General features: G+C 26.6%; 1 protein-coding gene and 1 long non-coding RNA gene across 2 annotated transcripts; both read left to right on the top strand.

The window, feature by feature from the left end:
- The first annotated feature begins 13,625 nt into the window (after positions 1–13,625).
- Positions 13,626–17,974, top strand: LOC109811152 (putative protein phosphatase 2C 63). The gene is made up of 4 exons (XM_020374807.3): positions 13,626–14,116; positions 14,269–14,648; positions 16,008–16,244; positions 17,212–17,974. Exons 1-4 carry the CDS (start codon positions 13,858–13,860, stop codon positions 17,467–17,469), a joined length of 1,134 nt encoding a protein of 377 aa, XP_020230396.1. The 5' UTR covers positions 13,626–13,857; the 3' UTR covers positions 17,470–17,974.
- Positions 16,306–16,837, top strand: LOC114916675 (uncharacterized). The gene is made up of 2 exons (XR_003805257.2): positions 16,306–16,470; positions 16,655–16,837. It is a non-coding gene; the product is annotated as an uncharacterized LOC114916675 (long non-coding RNA).
- Positions 17,975–23,045: the final 5,071 nt, after the last annotated feature.

The raw sequence follows: 23,045 nt of genomic DNA, 5'->3' as shown, positions 1-23,045 counted from the left end.
GTAAGTTGAGTTGTATGTTGAAACGTTGAGGTGGTTGTGTTAAGAATGCTCAAGGCATTATGTTGAGCTATGTTGATTAACTTAAGATTAGAGGAAAGATTGTTTTAAAAGTTGAATATCCCATTGTGAGGATATTGTGTTGTGGTTCTCTACAAGCCTAATTATTGAAAACCCTTATTGAAAAGTTGGCTCTTGAAGCGAATTATTGAGTTTCCTCTATGACCTTAGTTGATGTGATATGGGGGCAAAATCGAGTATTCCTGTTCATAGGTGACCATGGTATAGGGGTTAGGTTGAGTTATACTAATTATAAAGCGACCAAATGTTGATTAGTATGGGATCAGGTCGAGTCATACATATACAAAGCGACCAAATAAAGTAATGTACAAGATCAGGAGCTAAAATTCCTAACTAAATATTGGAAGAGGCATAGTATTTGGAGGGTAATAAGTGGGTTAATCTCATAGGAGACTTAGTTATGCATGCTAGGGTCGTGGTTGCTCACACCTAAAGTTTTATACCATGATAGGAATATTAGATTTTTCTAGTTTAAGTGGTGAAATCTAAAAAATCATTGTGTTGTGGATTAGAGCTATCAAATAATGGACTTTAACTTGTGGGTCAATCCAAGCCACCTTTGAAAATAGGTCAGGCTGAGCAAAAAAACAACTTCATAATTGACCAAAAAAATCAAATCGACCCACTTTTAACCCGATCCACCCGGAATAAATCCATGGTGAGTCGAGTTGTCCACCTAACCCATTTATAGATCCCATCAGTCCAACTGACTTAGCCATTTATTGTTATATATGTATTATTTTAACAATGTACCATTTTTTTGTAGACGAAGATAAAGTTGACGTTAAACAACATGAAATTGTTATATTGGAGGATATTCTTGTATTGAAGGATATTTTAGATTGAATTTTATTTTAAATAAGTTTTTTTTTTTAAATTGGTGGGATGGTGACCAACTCGTTTAGCTCACCAACCCGTGGTGGGTCAAACATGATTGAAAAATTTTAGGCATTAATGCACGTGAGTTGGGCCAGGCTAACTCAGTTATCATGTAGATTGAGGTGAGTCAGACAAAACGGGTCAGACTAGGCTGTATTGACAACTCTATTGTGGATTTTTATCCAACTTAGTTGTTGATTAACTAGCCTAAAAAGATTGCGTTATTAGTTGATTTGGTACAGTCAAGCTACATAGTAGGGATGGCAACGGGGCGGGGCGGGTACGGGTTTCATGTTCCCGTCCCCGCGAGTCAAACCCATCCCCGCCCCCGTACCCATACCCGTCAGGTATGTAATTTTCATCTTCATCCCCATCCTCATCGGGTATCGGGTATATCCGTACCCGTACCCGTACCCGTTAAATTATTTATTTATTTATTTATTTATTAAAATATAATATTTTTAAATTACTTTTTTAATTATATTATAATTATAATTAGGTTATTTCTCTATCTTATATTATAATAAATAATTACACATAAAAAATACTATAATTATTTAATATAATTAAATTGAAAATTAGTATTAAATTAAAAATGGGAACGGGGACGGGTACGGGTACGGGTATGGGGCGGGTAAGTACATACTCGATCGTACCCGTACCCGTCCCCGTCAAAGTCTGGACAGGTTCGGATATTACCCGCGGGTACGGGTATATTTGTCATCCCTACTACTTAGACTGCTCACATATGTTGTAAAAGACCTCTTAGTTAAATACATAACGATACGCATAGTTGGTATTTTTTAATACTAGTTCATACTTACATGTTTCATTGTAATTAAACTATGATCATATTTTATATGGGAGTGGGTAGGGATAAGATAAAGGAGGAGGTTGAGTTGAGAGCCATGTTGGATGACAGTGTAGTTTGATGTTACTTTTTGTAGCTATTTTATACTATATATGTGTGTGCGTAAGATATGTTGTAGTTCCATTGAGAGATATTTTATGATTTTCAATCGATTTTAAATTTCTATACATATATATATATTATTACATATATATCTAGGAATCACTTGCATATTAATCCTAGGTAGCTATATTTATGATTCTCAGAATGAGTAGCTAAGTTGTAAAGTGTAGAGATCTTTTAATTTAACAGTTGAATTGTTAAAATTTATTACACATCATAAGTTATTGAGAGAAATAACTTTATTAAGAGTTATTGAAGAGAGATCAAAGGACTCCAATATGAGAAGGAATCAAATGACTCTAAGAGTAACTCTCGGTAATGTTATTTTATTCAATAACTTATGGTGTGTGTTGAATTTCAATAATTCAACTATTAAATTAAAAAAATTTAATGTATAAATTAAAGTTTACAAATTTTTAAAATATTTAAAAAATATATATGATATTTCGTTATATAAATTCAAATTAATGTATAAATTTTTTTTATGATTATCATTCAATTTAAATTAATAAAAAAAAATCAAATAATTTTTAAAATTATGAAAAATTTGGACCTACCGAATGATTACAATACAAGGAAATATCATTAATATTTAAAGCATAACTAATTAATGTCAATATTGTCAACAAGAAATTTATTAAGGATTTAAAATTTTAATGCTTTTCTGTCAAAAAAAAAATCTTAATTAAACGTGTTTATAATATATGAAACTAAGAAAGTTTTAATTTAGTTGAATACCCAATATATAGTAAAAGAGTTACGTGTTTGTTCATCTTTTTAAGTTGATGAACTTCCTTATTTGAATTTAAAATAATTAATTAAATGAAAGATAATATTTAATAGAGTTTAAAAAATAATCTTCTTTTTATGAAATTTTAAATACAAATATTAATAATCTCATTAATGTAAAATTTTAAGATTTAAATATATTTCTAGTACATTAAAAATAAATAAATTTTGATTTTGTTTAAAAAAAATAGTCAACATATATTATTTCTTCACTTTTTTAAGTTGACCTTCCTTATTTGAATGTAAATTGAATAAAAGATAATATTTAATAGATTGTTATTTTATATATAATATTTAATAGAGTTTTGAAAATTCTGGTATTTAGGAAAATTTAAATACAAATACTAATATTGTCGATCCATTCAGGATTCAAGAGTTAAAAAATATTAAACCATTCTTGAATAAAATATTTTTTTAATCATTATAAAATGAGAATATTTTAGGAAAATATAAATATTAATACTGTTGATAAGATACATTGAAAAATATTAAATATTTTTATTAAAAGTACTTTTTTTTAGTAATTCTTAAAGAGAGTTTATTTTTAATTAGTAAGCCATGTATTTTATCTATGTATTTAATATCTTATCTTTTCATTAATTAATTCTGTATTCACAAGAATTGAACTTAATATTAGGTGGTTTACAATAATTCACACATTTCATTTTTAAGCATTTGGATTTCGCGAGAATTATAGTGTTCAATAATAATTTCATTGTCTTTTTTTATGCGCACAATAATGATAATAATTTAATTCTAAAAACTTATACATATTATCTCGATATCAATAGCTCCTCTTTATTACACCGATCTTAATGGTTTTGAATGATTTCATTGTTAAGTGTATTGATTTGTGCATTTTGAAATAAAAATATCACATGCAAAAGATAAATAAAAAGATTATTTTCTGTACTACTTTTTATGATTTTGAAAATAACTAAAGTCAACATTAAATAATATTTTTATAATAAAAAATGATTAAATTTTTGTGTATTTATTTATTATATCTGTAAATTTTAATTTGTTAAAAATAATTATCATATGCATAAAACAAAATAAAATACTACTCTTTCACTATTTTCTTTTTTAACATTGGAAATAATTAAAGTCAAGACATATGGAATAACATTTCTTGAAATAAGAATATAAATATAATTTTTCCTTAAACAAAAAACATTTTAAATACTCCGTCATCTTATTTTGTTATACATTTAAAAATATTGACACATAAATTAAGAAATACAAATAATGTTTTAAATTTCATAAAATTTGTTATATAATTTCCTAATATGTATCAGGCCTTCCATATCGATTGCATTTTCTCTCGTATGTATAGTTTTCTTTTATTTTCTCACTTCATAATAAATGATTAAGAATATGATAGAAAAGTAGGATAATTCACTATATTAATAAAAAAAAGATTGAATTTGGTTAAAAAGTCAGTTATAAAAAACAGTAAATATAGGATAATTATCATTATTTATAAGGAAAAAGAAATTTTTTAATCACAATTATAATATTGTTGTAAAAAAAAACCACAATTATAATGTTGTTGAAATTAGTATGCAAATAAAAATAAATAAAATAAAATTAGACACTGTAGAAATCTCGTTCACTCATATAATAATTGATATTGTGATATTATTTTTGGCAATTATAATTTATCTTTCAAATTAAGTATTATAAAAAAAATTTACATCCTCAAGCTCTACAAAGTTTCTACTATATATGAAATTATTATAGAATAAATTGACATTGATAATTTAAAGTTATATTTAATTACATATATATATATATATATATATATATATATATATATATATTAATTAGTAAGTTTATAATGGATTAAGTTTGATTAAATTACCAGTTAAAAAATAATAAATAATATATTAATTTATAAATAAGAATAAACCAATATTAATATCAATTGTAAGATAGAGTAATTGATGATTTGAAATTACAATTAATTAGTATTTGTATGTATTAACCATTACACTAATTAAAAGATTGAATTTGATTAAATTTTTAGTTATAAAGTAATTAATTATATAATATTTTTTGATCAAAATATAATAATTAATTATTATTCATTATAAGAAAAATATATAATTTTATTGGTCAAGACTATAATGTTGTTATAATTAATATAGAGTAATTGATAATTTAAAATTATATTAAGTTATATATATATATATATATATATATATATATATATTAACAGAAACATAACAATATTATATTTAAATGAAATAGTATTTTTTTTTAAATGAAGAATATTTTCTTATAATTTATTTGTATATGTGGTTGGTAAAAGAGGATGATATAATATATTTGTAAATTTAATTTAAGACAGTATAATAATTTTAACAATTTAATCTTACCAAACAATGCGTAAAGATAAAAAAGATAAAAAGTTTAAATTATTGTTATAGTTAAATGTAAAAATAAAGTTAAGTTTTAAAGTTATACAACATATAAAATGACGAAATTATTCAATTACAGCATTTTGAATGTACTAAATAATAAACACAAATATTTTTAATTTTTAATAAAAAAATAATCTTATTATTATTTGAAAACTAATATATTAAATAATATTTATTCATGTAATAAAATTTTATGATTTATAGTTTTCTCATTGGTTGTATATAAATTTTGTATTAGCATTGTAATTAATAATTAATGTAATAAATTTATTATTATTATTATTTTAAAATATAATGACTTACACATACATTTTTCAAATTTAGTGTATATTAAATATTCATAAGCAATTAAACCTCTCATATTCATCCTAATTAATATTATTTATCAAATTTAAATACATTAAATTTCAGAAAAATGAAATGATAAGACTTTAATCGCAATTAATGTAGTACATGCATATAACTTAACAAAAAAAATATATATATACATGCATATAATATTTCATTTAATTTATTTTTGTTACTTTTCTCATGTAATTATTGTATTTTATGATTATTGTTAGTGTCCATTTTTTTCAACAAATTTACTAGCATTCAAAAGTAATAAACACCAACCTCTTTTTAACTTTAGAAGAGTTATAAACTTATATTTTAATATATTAAAATTCAGGATATTAAGGAGATGATTTAAAAAATATCCACATTGTTGCCTTTGATCCTTTATTGTAAATATTTATGTTGAGGCTAATTTGTTAGATTTTTTATCTTGATTAAATCGGTTAGTAACATTTTTTTAGGTTGTTAACCTAGTATAACTCTTTTTTAGTCGATTTTTATAAAAAAAATAAAATGATATCTTTAATTATAATTTTATGTTTAAGATACAAATCAAAATTTGATCTATAATTAAAGAACTCGAATGTTAAATCACTTAACTTAATGACTTTTAATAAATCGGTAAAAATTCACATAATGATTCACATATGTCTAATAAGAACAATTTACTCTTTATAATCCAAAAATACATAGTTAGTCAACTTAAAGCACATAAGTGCAAAAAAAAATTATGTAAATTGTCTTAATCGGTTTTGAGTCCGGTGGATAAAATAATAAAATATTATTAACATTTTTTATAAATAAAAATTTTAATGCGTGTTATAGGGTGGTTAGCTAGAATTTGTAAATTAGGTGATAATTTGTGGTATTGTATTTTAAATAGCACACTGGACCCAACTGTTGAGGCATTGATCCAGAAGAATAACATCAAAAGCGACTGTAGAGACGTACTGTCTCTGGTAATGGCCATCCCAAAAAGGTCAAACAGTTCCTTTCTTCACCCTCAAACAAGGAAAAGACATTATCTTAGGTCGCCTGCACTGCACTGCACCCATAACTTCACTTCTCTAATCCATTCCCCACTTTAGTGCTTGTCAATACTTCACTTTATTGCTCTCTATATTCCAAACTCTCTCTGTCACTCCACTCTGTCACACATTCAAATATCTTCCTTCACATTCTCACTATAACACTTGTTATCCCTTACCCTCCCTCTCAACACTTTTTAACCCAACCCGTTCCTTTCGTGAGATGGCGACAATTACCACCCATGAAAAAAAACTGGAACACCTGAAAGAAGAGGAGGAGGAAGAACAACAACAACAACAAGAAGAAGAAATAGAAGCATTGTCACTCTGCGATCTTCCGCTCGACGACCAGGACCCATCAAAATCAAAACCTGCAGATTCTCGTGTCATTGAAACTCAAGAAGATTTTGATTTCCAATTATGGGGTGCCCCCTTTTCCGCAGAATCAGAAATGTGTGCCGCAGATGAAGTTTTCTTTCAGGGCCAGATTCTCCCCTTGCGCTTCCAACAGTTAAAGCGATGCGAATCAATGTCCGAGTTTCGTAGCAATAGCAGCAGAAGCAGCAGCGTTAGAAGCCAAAACTCGTCTAGTAGCAGCTACAGCTACTCCACCACCGCCACTACATCCCCAAGAATTTCCAAACCCAGAATTCAAAATCATCTCCACTCGCATCCAAGTCCTCTACCTCAATTGAAGGTAACCCTTCCAAGACAAACAAGCTTCGTTAATCACGGTAGAAAATCATCATCAGCGTGGGAGTTTTTCCGTCTCGGCGTGGTGCCTGCACCTGAAATAGCGTTGCAAGATCTCAAGGTTCGTGGTACCAATAGTGTCAATAAAAATTACATGGGTCGCAGCAGCAACGTTAATTCTAGTACTAATAGCACCGTAAAAACGAGTTACCGCACTGATCACATCGGTAAGAAAAATCACGTTTTGGAAAAGTTTGCTGGCATAGGCAGTGGTTTTTGGAGTGGCTGCAAATGTTCCGTTGAAACAGTGCAATCGGACACGGTCATGATTAAGAGTGGCACCAAAAGCAGCAACAAGACAGAAAGCACAACGTTAACGCACGCCACGAAAGAAAAAGTGGTCGAAAGGAAGAGGCAGAAGCACAGAAAGAGGACCATGTCGCATCGTCGAACGTCTGAATGGATAAAGGAGCTTTCGCATGGAAGCTATCCCGATGATGAGGCTTTGTTATCTAAATCTTGAGTACTTTAGCTCACCTATGCTTTTAATTTATTTTTTTATTTTTATTTTATTATGTTAGATTAGATTGCATGCCTTTATAGCCGCTGGCTTTTGTTTCGTTTCCTTTATTCTGAATTGAAACTACATCATTGATCATCGTAGTGGAGACTCTGTAATCGAAATTTCTTACCCTCGTGAGAATGATAGTTTTGCTTTTTCATTTCTCTTTTTGACTGATGGTGATTGATTGTGTGTTAAAGATTGAATGTGTTTCGTAAGATATTGCGGGTGAGTGAGATCCGTGTCGAGTGGCGATGGTGGATTATAAAATGATAAGGCATGTTATAAGTAGCCATAATTTGGTGCTTATGCTTGTCATGGGTGAAGGAACTTCGATGCTTAATGATTGGATTAGTTGATTGGATTTGGATTAGCTCTAAAGTAAATTTTACTCAGACTACTGGTTGCCATTTTTCTAATGATATTTTCATATCGAAAAATTTATCCCCTTTTATATATATTTTAATAATAAAAACATACATTTCAACAATTTTTTTTAGAACTACACAATTTTTATTTTTGAAATAAGTATGATATAAATAAAACAGAAAGATTTTCATGCGTAAATACTTTTTTTTACTGCCATGTGTATACGAGATTCTTTTAATTGGACCACACGAATTAAGAAAATTAATTAGTTTAATAAATAATATTAATTTTATTAAAAAATAAATTGTTAGTCTTTTAAATTTGTCCTCAAAATTTTTGGGACCAATCATCTCACTCATTCACCTAATTAATTAATGTGTGGAGAGAGCTTCTAGATTAGTTGCTAGAGTAAAATGCATGAGATAGTTTGTTTAAATTTTTCTTAAAAGCATTTTAATAAAATAAGTAATTTTTTTCTTCTTATATTTGTCTAAATTATTTTACAAAAATGTTTTTTTTCTTCTCTAAAAAGCAAATCAATTGTAAAATCTTAAGTAAAGTTATATTAATATGCGACTAATTATTTTATCTAATATTTATATTTTTAGTTTTTATTATTATAATTTGTAATATTTATTTTTCATTAACTAAATTTTTTTGTAAAGTAATTAAAATATTTTATTTTATTTGTCATATCTTCTTTTATTTATTTCACCCAACAGAATGACAGCTTATCTAAGCCCACGAAGTTGAAATGTGGGCTGATGATAAACACACCTCCACTCTCGTATAAACACACCTTCTTTTAAAAAAATATATATATAATGTCTAAATTACCCTTTTAAAAAAATGAAATTCCTAAATTTACACCTCCCTTCCCCACACCCCACACTCCACACCCCTCTTCTTCCCAAAGCTTCTTTCCGCTCAATGTCATTAAGTAATATACTTTTACAGTCATTCTGAATAGAAAAAAAGGACTAGCCCCACCATAACCAGCATAAAAAAGGCTCTTTTACAATCATTAGCATTCCGGAAAGTACTTTTACAGTCATTAGCATTCCGGAAAGTACTTTCCAGAATAGTAAAATTATTGTTCATATAATTCCGGAAAGAACTTTCCGTAATAGTAACTATAATATTATGGAAAGTACTTTCCGGAATTATGTAACAAAACATTTCCGAAAAATACTTTCCGGAATAAGAATTTAATATTATGGAAAGTATTTTCCGGAACATTTTTATATAATTCCGAAAAGAACTTTCCGTAACAGTAAGAAGAAGAAGAAGAAGAAGAAGAGTGTCAGAAAGAGAAATAAGAGGGGTGTGCGAGGTGCGGGAAAAAAGAAGAAGAAGAAGAGTGCCACAAAGAGAAAGAAGAGGAGTGCGCAATGTCAGCAGGTGGTCTTGTAAGAGAAAGACTCTTACTTGTTCTATGGGAAGAAACACTAGTACAAAAATGACTTTTAAAATCGGGATTTTAAAATCAGTCATAAGGTAGCCATTTTAAAAGTGATGCGGTGGCCTGCACTGCAACAGAACGGCCTTAGAACGGCCTGTACTGCTTTCAGTACGGCCCGTACTACAAGCAGAACGGCTTGTACTGCTTTCAGAACGGGTCGTACTGCTTTCAGAACGGGTCTTTCTTCTTGCAGAACGGCCCGTTCTGGTGTCGTTCCAGACTAAAGTTTACATGCAGATACAGGATAAGGAGGTGCGGGGAAGGGGGGTGCGGGAAAGGGAAGTGTAAATTTAGAAATTTCATTTTTTTTAAAGGGTAATTTAGATATTTTATATATTTTTTTAAAAAAAGAAATGTGTTTATATGAGAGAGGAAGTGTATTTATCATCTGCCAAGCCCATGCCTTAATCAAGCCCAAGTATGAACGGCTATTAGGGATCCTTTACGGGGGTACATTGATTGGATCATTGGAGGGCCGAAGACCCCAAACGGGAACGATTCAAAGCCAAGATAAAGTAAACGAACAATTCTGTACTAAGATCCTTTTCAAGTTTTTTAAATCACACAATACAATTATCGACGACCTTTCATGCTATGCTTGCATGTGGGGAAAAAGTAGAGAAAAAACAAACAAATAAAAAGGTATAAAAGAACAGAAACAAATATAGTTTTTGGTTACTTAAATCGAGGAAAGAAAATAAAAATATCTTTGGTAAAATTATTTAATAAGTTAATTGATAGTTAAAATATAGTTTTTATTTAAAAGATATTAAGCTAATTTATTGAATAAAAAATAATTGATAAAATTAATTATTAAATTTATTAATTAGTGTAAAATAGCATAAAGTGTTACGTCTACATCATTACTTTATTTTGTAGACAAAATTGTAATTATAATATTAGATTTTTAGTTAATATTAAACTTTTATCATAATTTTTCAAAATATATATAAAAAATATTATGTGAACAGAAGTAATGTTATAGGAAAAATTAAAAAAACCTAGATAAATTTAATAACACTTTTTCTTAGGTAGATATTTGTGTCATAATTAATATATAAAAAAAACTGGAAATAATATATATAAATTCAAATGGAGCTATGTCTCTTTTTTGACATTTGTCTGTTCAATATATTGAAAGAAAATAAAATAAAACTTAAATTTAAAAAGTAAACGAAAAAATAAATTATAAATTTTATTTCCAAAAATTAATATTCTTCTCTTTCTTTTCTTATATACTCACCAACTAAATAAAAAAATATTATTATTATTTTATTTTCTCACTTCCAAACATAACAATATACTATTTATTTTATTATTAAAGGTGATGAAAATTGTACCAATCCAAACAAGAAAATTGTAGACCGATCTAAAATACTAAAAATTAATAGAACATCATAAATTAATGATTTAATATAATTTTAAAATTTCTAAAATTATTCAATGTGGTTACCTTTTCATGCTTCAAACCAAATCAAATCACACTTATTTATATATATATATATAAAATATAATTGACACATAACATAAAAAGTATTTTATAAAATTGTAAATTACTAATAAGTGTTTTTCTTTCTAAATAATATTTAAAAGGTTTTTTTATTTATGGTGTGTCACTAAACTGAATTTCAAAAATAAAAAATTATTATTTATTTATAATAGTCAAAAATATGTTCTTTTAAGGGACAAACTATATATATATGAGAAATAATGTTTAATATAATAATTAAAATTGTATTTCAAATATTTTTATTAAAATAATAAGATAAGAATTGATGAAAAAAATTAAATGATTGAAATATTTTATCATTTATATATTTTTAATTTTATTTTAAAATATTATGAAATTTTAATTAATTTTTAAATAATATTTTTCAAAATTACAAAAACAACTAAATCAAACCATAAAAAAATAATTTGTTTTGATTCAAGTTTCATAGTCCATTCAATTCAAAATAATTCAAATTACATTCAATGATGGATTTTTGTGGAACACAATGAGGATATTTGTCTACACTACTATTTTACATATATATATTTTTTATCCAAAAAATATTATATTTAAAAAAAAATTATATTCTAATAAAATAAATACATGTTTAAATTATTGTATGTATAAAATTTAAGTTCGGATGAGATGTTCATTTATTTGATGTTTGTCAAACTTGCAAAAGAAATTAATTTTCATATGTGATAAAAACAATTCTTAATAATGAACCAATTTTTAAAAAAGTTTAATTATAATATATATATATATATATATATATATATATTAATACTCACATATATAATGTAACATATTAAAAAACCAATTTTTGATAAAATAAAAATTACAACATGTATATTTACCTTTTTGTACTTTTTATTTATTGTATACATTGATTAAAAAAATAAGAAAGATTGTAAAATTTACTTTCTATTTAAATTTTTTATTACAAACTATTTTTTAAAGTAAATTATCATATAAAAATTTATATTAGATATTAAAAATATGTTTATATTAAATAAATTAAACTTATTTTTTTATAAAATTTAACATATTTATTTTATGTTTTTATTAATATTATATTATTATAAAATAGATCTTTAGGGTTGTGGTTCTAACTAAATATTTAAAAAATATTTATGATAAATAAATAAATTATATTTAGAACATTTATTTTTAATAAAAATTAGATTCAAACCTACTAAATTATACTATAATCTAGTCTGATCTAATTTATTATCACCTCTAATCATAACGTAAATATAAAAAATTATTATAATATATATTTATATTTTTAAAAATTATATATATAATTTTTTATATCATAAATATATAAATAAGTATTATTTCAAAATCTTTAAAAAAAAATTAGATCCTTCATTCGTTATACTTAATTTTTTTATTTAATTCAAATGAATTTTAGGCTTTGTTTGGATTTGAGGATGGAAAAGAGGGAGTGGAAAAGGAGAGATTTGAAGGGAAAGTGAGTAGAAAGTGAGGTTGTTTGGATTAAGGGAAAGTGAGTGGAAAGTGTAGAGAAAGTATGTGAAAGTTTGTGAGTGAATTGATTGATGTGATAGATAAAAATAAATTTTTTAATTAATAATTATATAAGATTACTATTTTGCCCTTAAGTTAAAAAATTTATAATTATTATAGTTAAAAGATAAATATATAAATTTTAATTAAAAAAATTATATATATATTAAATATTAAATATTAAATATTAAATATATATATATATATATATTAAATATTAAATATATATATATATATATAAATTAAATATTAATATTAAATAATTATATTTAATTTAAAATATTATATATATATATATAAAAGATTATGTTGTATATATATATACAGCATAATCGATTATGCTGTATATATATATACAGCATAATCGATTATGCTATCGATTATGTAAGGCTACATAATCGATTATGCTTCAACATAATCGATTATATAAGGTCATAATCGATTATGTATTCTTGCGTAATCGATTATGTTTCCTTCGTATATGCTTTTTTCACTGCATGGCACACTATGCATGCATGCGAAAAAGTATTTCTGGGTTTTTATAAATCTTACGTGGCTTTTTTTTCCTTTCTTCGCACAAAAGCGAGGACACGAATCACGTTTCTTCCTCCTTTTCTTCGCCTTTCCGTCGTCGCAAATCACCGGAAACGAATAATAAGTTTCTTCGCGTTTCTTTGCTCGTGAATAGTAAATCCCAAACACTACATTAAAGAACCAAAACGAAACTCCACCTATTACTTATCAAGCGAAGATGCAATACTGCATCGCTTTCTTTACTTATCACTTATCACCTATTACTTTCAGTGAATTCTAACACGGGACCCACCCACCGAGCTTCGGTCCCACTTCAATAACCTTTTTCTAGACAATTCTTTGTTTTACGATAGAAAATTGATCTTTAAATTTTTCGTTAAAAAATATATGTTTTAGTAAAATTATTTCTGTTCACTTTTAAAATAAAGAGACTTTTGATGGTGAGAAATTTTCAGTCAAATGCTTTTTATTTTTCTATAATTGTATGTGTATTCTCAGCACCCCGTCTCACACTCTGCGACGGGAATCCGTAGGGAGATTCTCACTGACTACACATATTTCTACGTTTGAACGCGGAATCCACACGTTGTTGGTCTCTTACATCTTGTGCACGGGTCAAGACATCATAGTTTTTTCAGCAACCCATCGAAACTGAGTTCCACTTTTTTCAAGAACCGTGGACCACACGCACAGAGCATTAAGGATGTTGGAGCTGTGGCGCAGGCCACTGGAGATGTGCTTCGGTGGTGGAAGCAACGATGATAGCCTCCTCTGGCACACGGACCTCAAACCTCACGCTTCGGGAAACTATTCAATCGCAGTGGTTCAAGCTAATTCCTCCTTAGAAGACCAAGCACAGGTATTCACCTCTCCCTCCCAAACCTTCGTTGGCGTATACGACGGACACGGTGGACCCGAAGCTTCCCGTTTCATCACCAACCACCTCTTCACCTTCCTTCGCAGTAAGACCCCTACACATCTTATAAAATTGTGTAATATAAGTGGAGATTCTACATGTCCTCATATACCTCTGATTTTACAAAATTGTGACCGAGATTCTTAGCACTTACGAACAAAATATGGAAATTAATGATCCATTGTGATTGTGTCGCAGGGTTTGGAGCAGAGGAAGGTGGGTTGTCCGAGGAGGTGATAAAGAAGGCGTTCGAGGCGACCGAGGAGGAGTTTTTGCGTGTAGTGAGGGAATCGTGGATTGCGCGGCCGCAGATAGCTTCGGTGGGTTCGTGTTGTCTTCTGGGAGCGATTTCGAACGGCGTTCTTTATGTGGCGAATCTGGGGGATTCGAGAGCGGTTTTGGGACGGAAAGCGTTGGTGAGAGAGGGGAATTGTGGTCCTGTTGTGGCAGAGCGTTTGTCCACTGATCATAATGTTGGAGTGGAGGAGGTTAGAAAGGAGGTTCAGGCTCTTCACCCTGATGATGCACACATTGTGGTTTGTTGTCGTGGAGTTTGGCGAATCAAGGGCATTATTCAGGTATCAATATTCATTCACCTTAATCTATTCTCAATGTCCTCTTCTTTTGCTGTTCTTGTCAAATGCTTATAGTCTGTTGATAATTTTACTTTCAATATTTCTCTGCTTATGTTTGTGTTTGATGATGACTGTCACTTCAGCTTCTTTGACACTATTAACTATAGGTGCAACTAATGCTCTGCTTCAGGCTTTATATTATTTTGCTTCTTAAAAAGGTTTGCATATATTTGTTCTTTATGTATTTATTTATTTTTAGTTTCGAGTTTCATTTTTGAGTGTATTTGAGCTACCAGAAATCAGAAATCATGTCATGCTATTCGGTACGCTCATCAGGCAATTGAATTTTACCATGTATACAACTCCCGGTGGTCCAAGAGAAATTAAAATCAAAAACACTTTATTTTCATTGAGAAAAAAACATAAAGCCAATTTAGCCAAAGGATAAAGATCCATAATCCCGTGTTATTTGAGATTGAAAATTTGAAAGACAAAGAAAGAGAAAATGAAGAAGTATAAATACAATAGTTGACAAGCTAATATAATGTGATAAAAAGAGGGAAATATAAAGATAAAAAGTAGTTAATAAATGTTTGTGATATATATAGGTGTTCATATATTATTATCCAAATATAAATTTTCACCATCTTATATTTGAACGAGGGAAAAGAAAACAGAGAAGGGAAAAATATAAATAATAGTAATAATATATATTTTTAATCGTAATAAACAGAGTACTGAGGTTGTTTTAGCTGTGCTCTTAAAAGATTCCACCTTAGGAAGCAAATCTTCTGAAAATGAATATTTAGGCTCAATATTTAATTTCGTTCCACTTCAATGTTTCGAGTGACGTACGTCACATGCTTTCATCTCCTGTTGTTTGTGGCATGACGAGTGGCGTGGATTAATGATGTGATTCTATAATGGATTGTTTTTCATTATTTTATCTTGGTATTAAACTTGTCTGCATTTTAGGACAAGTCTGAGTGGAGCATGTTATTGGTTTCTCAATGGACCTTCATAATCATGCTGTATATTCATCCTAACTACTAACCTTTGAAAGGAAAAAAAAAATCTTACAGCATTTCTTCCCTACGCGTGAGTGGGGGAATGTAATCTAGAAAGAATTATCGTGTGTGAATACTTGGTGCTCAAACTTGTTATGTAAATTTTATATGCATTCTTTTATCAAGAATGATATCGTCAACTTTGGCATGTTTTGCCAACTTGACTTCTTCAGGGGGCTAAAATTTCGAAACCGTAATTTTTCCCAATATTTTAATGAGGGATGCTTTGTAAGATTACAACGTCATATCGTCCTTGTGAACTTCGTAATTTTTCAACTGTGTTTTGGCCTTATAGGTTTCAAGATCAATTGGAGATGTATACCTAAAGAAACCAGACTTTGACGCTAATCCTCTGTTCCAACAATTTGTATGTCCACTATACTTGAAGAGACCTGTGATGACAGCTGAACCATCGATATTGACACGGAAATTAAAGGTAGATGATCTGTTTTTGATCTTTGCATCAGACGGACTTTGGGAGCATTTAACTGATGAAGCGGCTGTCGAAATCATCTACAGAAGCCCCAGAATAGTAAGTGTCCACACGCAACAAACCTCCTGAACTACACATGCATGCATGTTAATGGGTTAGTGTTAGATTAACTTTAATTAGAATACCATTTCCGTGCACATGAAACTGTTACTCTGTTAGTATAAGTATTATCGATCTATATTATCCTCATGATGCATCATATTAAAATTTATTTTCTAAAGTTTCTTTATGATTGCAATGTTGGTTTCATCGCAATAATCTTGGTGTTATTAAAAAAAAGAGTTAATCACTTATACATTGTTTATGTAAAAAAAATTTATATTGGTAATCAATTATATCTTTTAATTGTGTCATATCATTATTAAAAGTAAATATGTTTATAATAATATGGCACAATTAAAAGATATAATTGGTTGTCAATATAAATTTTTTTCACTAATAGTGTATAGGTGATTAACTCTTAAAAAAATATATATTTGAATAAATGTGGTTAATGCAGCTGCAATTGTGAAACACCCAAAAAAAAACTTCATGTTATGGTTGAAATTAATCGTGACCTGGAACCATTTTTTAAAACTTTGATATTTTCATTCGGTATAAATTATTGACATACTGTCAATACACATGCTCATCGTAGTGTTATTATACACTTGCCATATCTATCTTAACAATTTAATTTATATCATACAAGGGTAAGTTATATCAATGCTAATAATTTTAAAGTTTATCATTTTTCTTATTTAAGAATGGCAATTTAAAAAAAAAAAAAAAAACTTAAGCAGAACATCTTAGATGTTTTTATGTTATTTTTACTTAAAGTTAGATATTTTGTGCAATAAAAAAATAATATTTGCTATTAATTCTTGAGACGTTTTTAAGTTTCATTTAGTGGCATCGCAATGGAAATAGGTCCATGGCCCATTAATTGAGCACGTATTGCTAACTATAATATTAGAGATTCCATTGAATGAAAGGATGTTAAAAAAGATGTAACATTCCATTGTAGGGAATAGCAAAACGATTGGTGAGAGCTGCAATAGAAGAGGTTGCAAAGAAAAGAGAAACGAGATATGAGGATTTAAGGAAAATTGAGAAGGGTCTAAGGCGTCATTTTCATGATGATATTACAGTGATCGTTCTGTATCTCGATCATTCAGATTCACAAGATTCTCTAGAGGGTAGGTCAAGACATCAAGGAGTTTATGATTGCGTTAATACCCCTATTGATATATTCTCTCTGAGAGCAGGTGAAGCTGATCTTTAAGTTGAATAAGCTACTAGCAGTCGCAGTGTCTCGACCCTTGACTTTTTTGTACCACGAAATTGATCGCATTGGTAGCTAACCGTAGCCAAATGAAAGGGATTGTAAATGTGATGAAAACGGGTAATTGTAGATTTAAAATATAGCCCTACAGAAAAATGAGGGCATATTTAATTTTGTTGTTGTTACTTACAATTAGAGTAATCTTATTCTTATTTCAAAATCTCTGTAACACCTTTGGTCTTTTACGATGAGGTGAGAGGGGGAAAAAGTCAAATAAGGTAAATGATCAATGATTTGGTTGAGAAAACAAAAATAGTGAGAAGTGTTTAGAGCTTTTGAAATGAGAATTGCATTACTTAATTTTGATTTTTTTTTTTTGTGTGATCACCTTAAATAGGTGACACAAAGTTTATTACTTATTTATCTTTAACGAGGTTGTACGATTTGAATTATGAAAGTACAAATCAAAATTAATTATTTATATGAATGACATTAATTATTTTTATTTAACCATATTATCAGTAAGAAGTAATTATCGGTGACATTAATTACTTTAAGTACAAATGTAGATATGAAGGATTTTTTATTTTTGCTATATATTACATCTGTTTGTAGTAAAATTAATGAAAAATGAGCTTTTGAGCATGAGATGGTTTGTGACTTTATTCAAAAGTCAGTAAATGATAATTTTTTATTCATAGTCACTGTTGCACATGCTAGAATTTTGTGAGATAAACTTAATATTGTGCATGTCTCAAATCCGTAGCAATAAATTATTGTCTGAGAAAAGCCGTGAATTTGCGCTATAAAGAGGGTATTTCTATTATTGATCACTTAAGTGAATTTCATAGTTGTTTTGGCTAGTTGTCTAACATTGGTATTTTTACCTTGATGATGAAATTATAAGTCTTTAGTTTATTTATACATTGCCCAATTATTGGGAAAATTTACATATGTTTTTTTATTAGTTATGCTCCTGGCAGTGTTGTAATTGTGAATAGTGTTAAAACTTTTATTTTGAACAAAGAAGCTTGCAATAAATCTTTCAGGTCTTCCTTCGACATCCTCTTTTCAGTCCAGGGTCTTAGTTTTTGGAAATAAAAAGATAAGACAAAAAAACATGGGTAACAGTAACATAGTCAAGGAAGAGTCTACAGTTAAAACAAATATAAGTCTAAAACTAAAAGAAAAAGAAAAAGGGACACGTTATGAAGTATTTTCATCCTATGAAAACCAAAAAAGAGAGTGAGCAAAAGAAAAATAATAATGATAATTAGGATTGAATATACCATTACCAACTAGCCCAGTTCACATAGGATCGCATGCAAACGGATCAGCCCAGTTTGACCCTTAAAATAAATGAGTCAAGATAATTATTGGTCCACGCTGACCTGCTATTAGTTTGCAATTTAGCATATTATCTCACAAGCATAAAAAAATTCATGAAAAGTACTAGAAAAAATCAAATTATATATATTTTTTACTATTACCTAACAACTAAAGAACATTATAATTAAGGTTTCAACAAATTTATGTATTTGTTGCTTGTGAAAATTAAAATAAAAATATTTATAAAAAAAAAAAAACAGGTGCATAGAGAGGAAATGAATATTACGTTGTCAGTTGGCAAATTTGATATATAAAGTGTGTGTGAAAACAGTTACGTAATTTTTTTTAGGACTTTTTAATACTTATGTTTGGTGGAAAAGAAAGTAGGAAAAAAAAACATGGATAATGAAGTGTTTCTTTTGTTTACTTGAAAAGAAAATGGAGAAAAAAATTAAAAATTTAATTTTATAGTGATAAGATTTTAAAAAAAAAATCTGACCTTTCATTTAAATTTCAAATGTTTTCTTTAATTTCCTCTCCTTTATTTCTGTCATTTCAAATGGACCACTATTAAATAGCAACATTTCTCTGCTGAGGAATTAGAATTTTAATAGATTTTTTTAAAAAAATTATATTTGAAGCTTTTTTAATATAAAAGTCATATAATATTTAATTAAAATAGTTATAATGTTTGTAGAAGTCATATAATATTTAATTAAAATAGTTATAATTTTTGTAGAAGTCATCAAATCTAATAATATTTAATTAGGATTTTTTATTTTAAAAAATTAATATTTAAAAATATAGAAATTTTAAGAAATTATTTTAAATAATGAATTTTGTAACCTTTTAGTAGACATGTAATTTACTCATCTAAAATTTTCATCAAAATCTTTCAAATTCTCATAACTTCTTTTTTTCTTTTATTTCTCATATTTGTTTATTTTTTATCTCTTCTAAATCTTTTCTCCCTTTCTCTCTTTCTAATATTTCTCTTCTTTTATCTCATTTTTTTTATTTATTATTTCCTTTCTTGTTTCTCTCTCTTCTCTGTCCATGTTCTCTTTTCTCTCTCTTCTTTTTCTTATTTATATTATTTTTTCTCTTTTTATTCATCTCTCATTTATTTTATTTTTTCTCTTATATCTTTTTATCTATCAAAATTGATGTATAATTTATTAATATTTATTTTTTTAATTATTAAATTTTAAAATGATTTTTAAATTAATAAATATTATCTATTGTTAAAATTTTTAATTATTATAACTTAATTGTTTATTTTTAAACAATATTAGTATTAAAATTTAAAAAATATAAAAATAAACATATACTAAAAATAACTTTATATATAAAGTATTTGAAAATCAAGAAATTTAAATTAAATTATCTAATTAAAGCAATTAAAATTTCAAGGATCTAAACTTTTAATTTTTTCATCTAAATACAACTTAAGAGAAATTTTGAGGTTATTTAATATATGAAATATATCTTCCCAAGAGAGAAAAGTAAAACCTTAAGTGTGCGTGATTATAAATGTAAAAGTTTTATTATTTAAGTTATATGCATTATTAACTTGAATATAATTAAATTAGTATGTGTAACTTAAAAAATGATTATTTATTTTTAATAATTTTACATGTAATTTAAAAGAAAAAAATATCAAACTAAATAAATTCAATACCTTTCCTACCTAATTTTTATTGGTCAGACTAGCCTATTTTTTTTAGCTTAAAAATAAAAGAGTTCAACTTAAATTAACCTAGTGAACTAATGAACTAATTCATCATGCTAGTCAATTTTAACAGTTTTGTCAATTTTTGATCACATTTCTTAATCAAATTTTATTGAAAGAATGTAATAGTACATACATCTTCTAATTAATGATAAAGAAAGTCCCTTTAAAGAAGTAAAATTTTAGTTTCTATGTGTTAAAAAAGATCATACCTAATAAAGGTTGAAATAATATGTGTATGGTCTAATATTTAAATTTTAATATCATTATTATAATTTTTATAAATAAAAAAAAGTGATACTATCGATCATTTATTTTTTATAATGACTAAATTTCATATATTTTTTTATGAAACTGAATTTATTAGTAAGGCAGATGAATTTCATCAATTATAAAAAAAATTAGGTTAAATAAATCTATCATTTTAAAAATATAAGAATCAATTTTAATTGAAAATTAAAAATTCCTACAATAAATTTTATCATATTATTAATTTTTTTTAAAAAGGAGGATAGAAATATATGACTTCAATTATACTAACCATTCGGTTTATACATGTTAATTTTTTTAAATTAAAGTAAACTAATTTTAATATTTTCACACCTTAATTTTTATGTATACTTTAAAAATAATATATATATATATATATATATATATATATATATATATATATATATCTTCATCAATCTATATGGGACATGAATGAGCATGATCTAGTTTAACTCAATTTAATATAAAGTTAATTTAGACAAACTTGATAATTAAAAGTGGACCCTTTATAATTTTAGAATTGGTTCAGTCTATATTATGGGCCATCATAATCAGTTTTAGCCTATAATATTCTCTCAAAAGTATAAATTTTATTGAATTATCGTACATTAATAATAAAAAATTATTTAGTTATTAATATTTCTATAAGATAATATTATATTTATAATGAAATATTTATTTCAAAATATATTATTAAATTAAACTAATTTAAATTTTGTACCTTTTTATTTTATATTTAATTATATATTATTAAAATTAATTTAGTTTAACAAAGTCAAGTCAACTCAATCTCCCCCCTTATATTTTTGGATCTCAATCAAGTGGGATTTGAATTGTAAAAAATGATTTGTCTAAAAATTGAATCAGGTTTGGACAAAGATAAACCTTGTCCAACCTCAACCTATATTCATCTTTACACTTTTACATATTAAATACGAGTTGTTATTTTATATTAGAATATTTCTAGAAATTTTTTAAATGATAACATTTTTAGGTGTTTTTATTCAATTAAAGGATTTTAAGTGATTTTTTTTAATTTCTTATTTATTTGAATTTAGATTTATCAAATATATCTTTAAATTAAATTTTATACTTTTAAAATAAATTAACAACAATTAAAAAAATGTGTCATGATATAAATTATATTTTATAAATATAAAATATAATTTATTTGTTTTAAAATATATACATTTATACAAATTTAAAATATAATATAATATATATATTTAAATATAATATTATTTGTATATATAATTTTTTATTAAATTTTAATTATATAATAAATATATAACTTGTGCAATATATATTAAAATACTATTCCTCTATAAATAAAAAAAAAAGGATTGAAATACTATTGATTTATTATTTTTAAAATTTCTTTTGACTTCCCTTATATTAAGGCATATACATTTTATGGTGTGTTTGGATGAGGAATTTATATAGGGTAATTCATTTATTTGAAGAATTTCAAATTTCTTGAGGTGAAATGCTTTGTTTGGATGAAAAATTTACAAAGAATTTGAAATCTAAGTATTTGTGAAATTCCTGTAGAATTTCAAATTCTCCAAAAAAATGGGAGAATTTGAAATTTCTCATATTTGTTTTTCTTATTTCACCTATATATTTGATCTTATCTTTTCATTCTTTTAATTATTAGATATTCAAAAATATTTTTAAAATTATTAAATATTATCTTATATTAATTTTTAAAATTATTAAACATTATCTAATATTAATTTTTAAAATTATTAAATATTTAAAAATGGATTAATATTTATTTTTATAAAATTTAATTTAAAAATCTCAACATATAAATATATTTTTAAAATTAATTTTACTATGATAGAATCAAATTATTATATTCAACCTAACAATTTAAAATTTAAGAAATTTGAATTGACTCATCCAAACAAAATATTTTAAGAATGATAGAAATTGAAATCAAAGTAATTCAAATACCAAGAATTTAAAATTCATTGAATTTGTAAAATTCCTCATCCAAACACACTAATGAATAAGGCATTTCACGTCGAACCAAAATATCTACATTCCTATCGTTCAAAAAAATAAAAAATAAAAATCTACATTCCGATAAAGACCATTTGTGCTTTACTGCTCTCGTGGGGTCTGGTCGTCTGGCTCTGAAGCTCAGGCGCAAAGGTCAAGAATGGCCGCCGGGATGCCGTAGTCTCAAGGTATTGCATCTTTTAATTAATTATATTATAATATTACATTAAAATGTGGT

This window comes from Cajanus cajan, chromosome 11 (assembly GCF_000230855.2).
Source record: "Cajanus cajan strain Asha chromosome 11, NIPB_CcT2T_4, whole genome shotgun sequence".
In the NCBI taxonomy this organism is placed as follows: Eukaryota; Viridiplantae; Streptophyta; class Magnoliopsida; order Fabales; family Fabaceae; genus Cajanus; species Cajanus cajan.
This window is presented reverse-complemented; position numbering and strand designations above follow the sequence as displayed.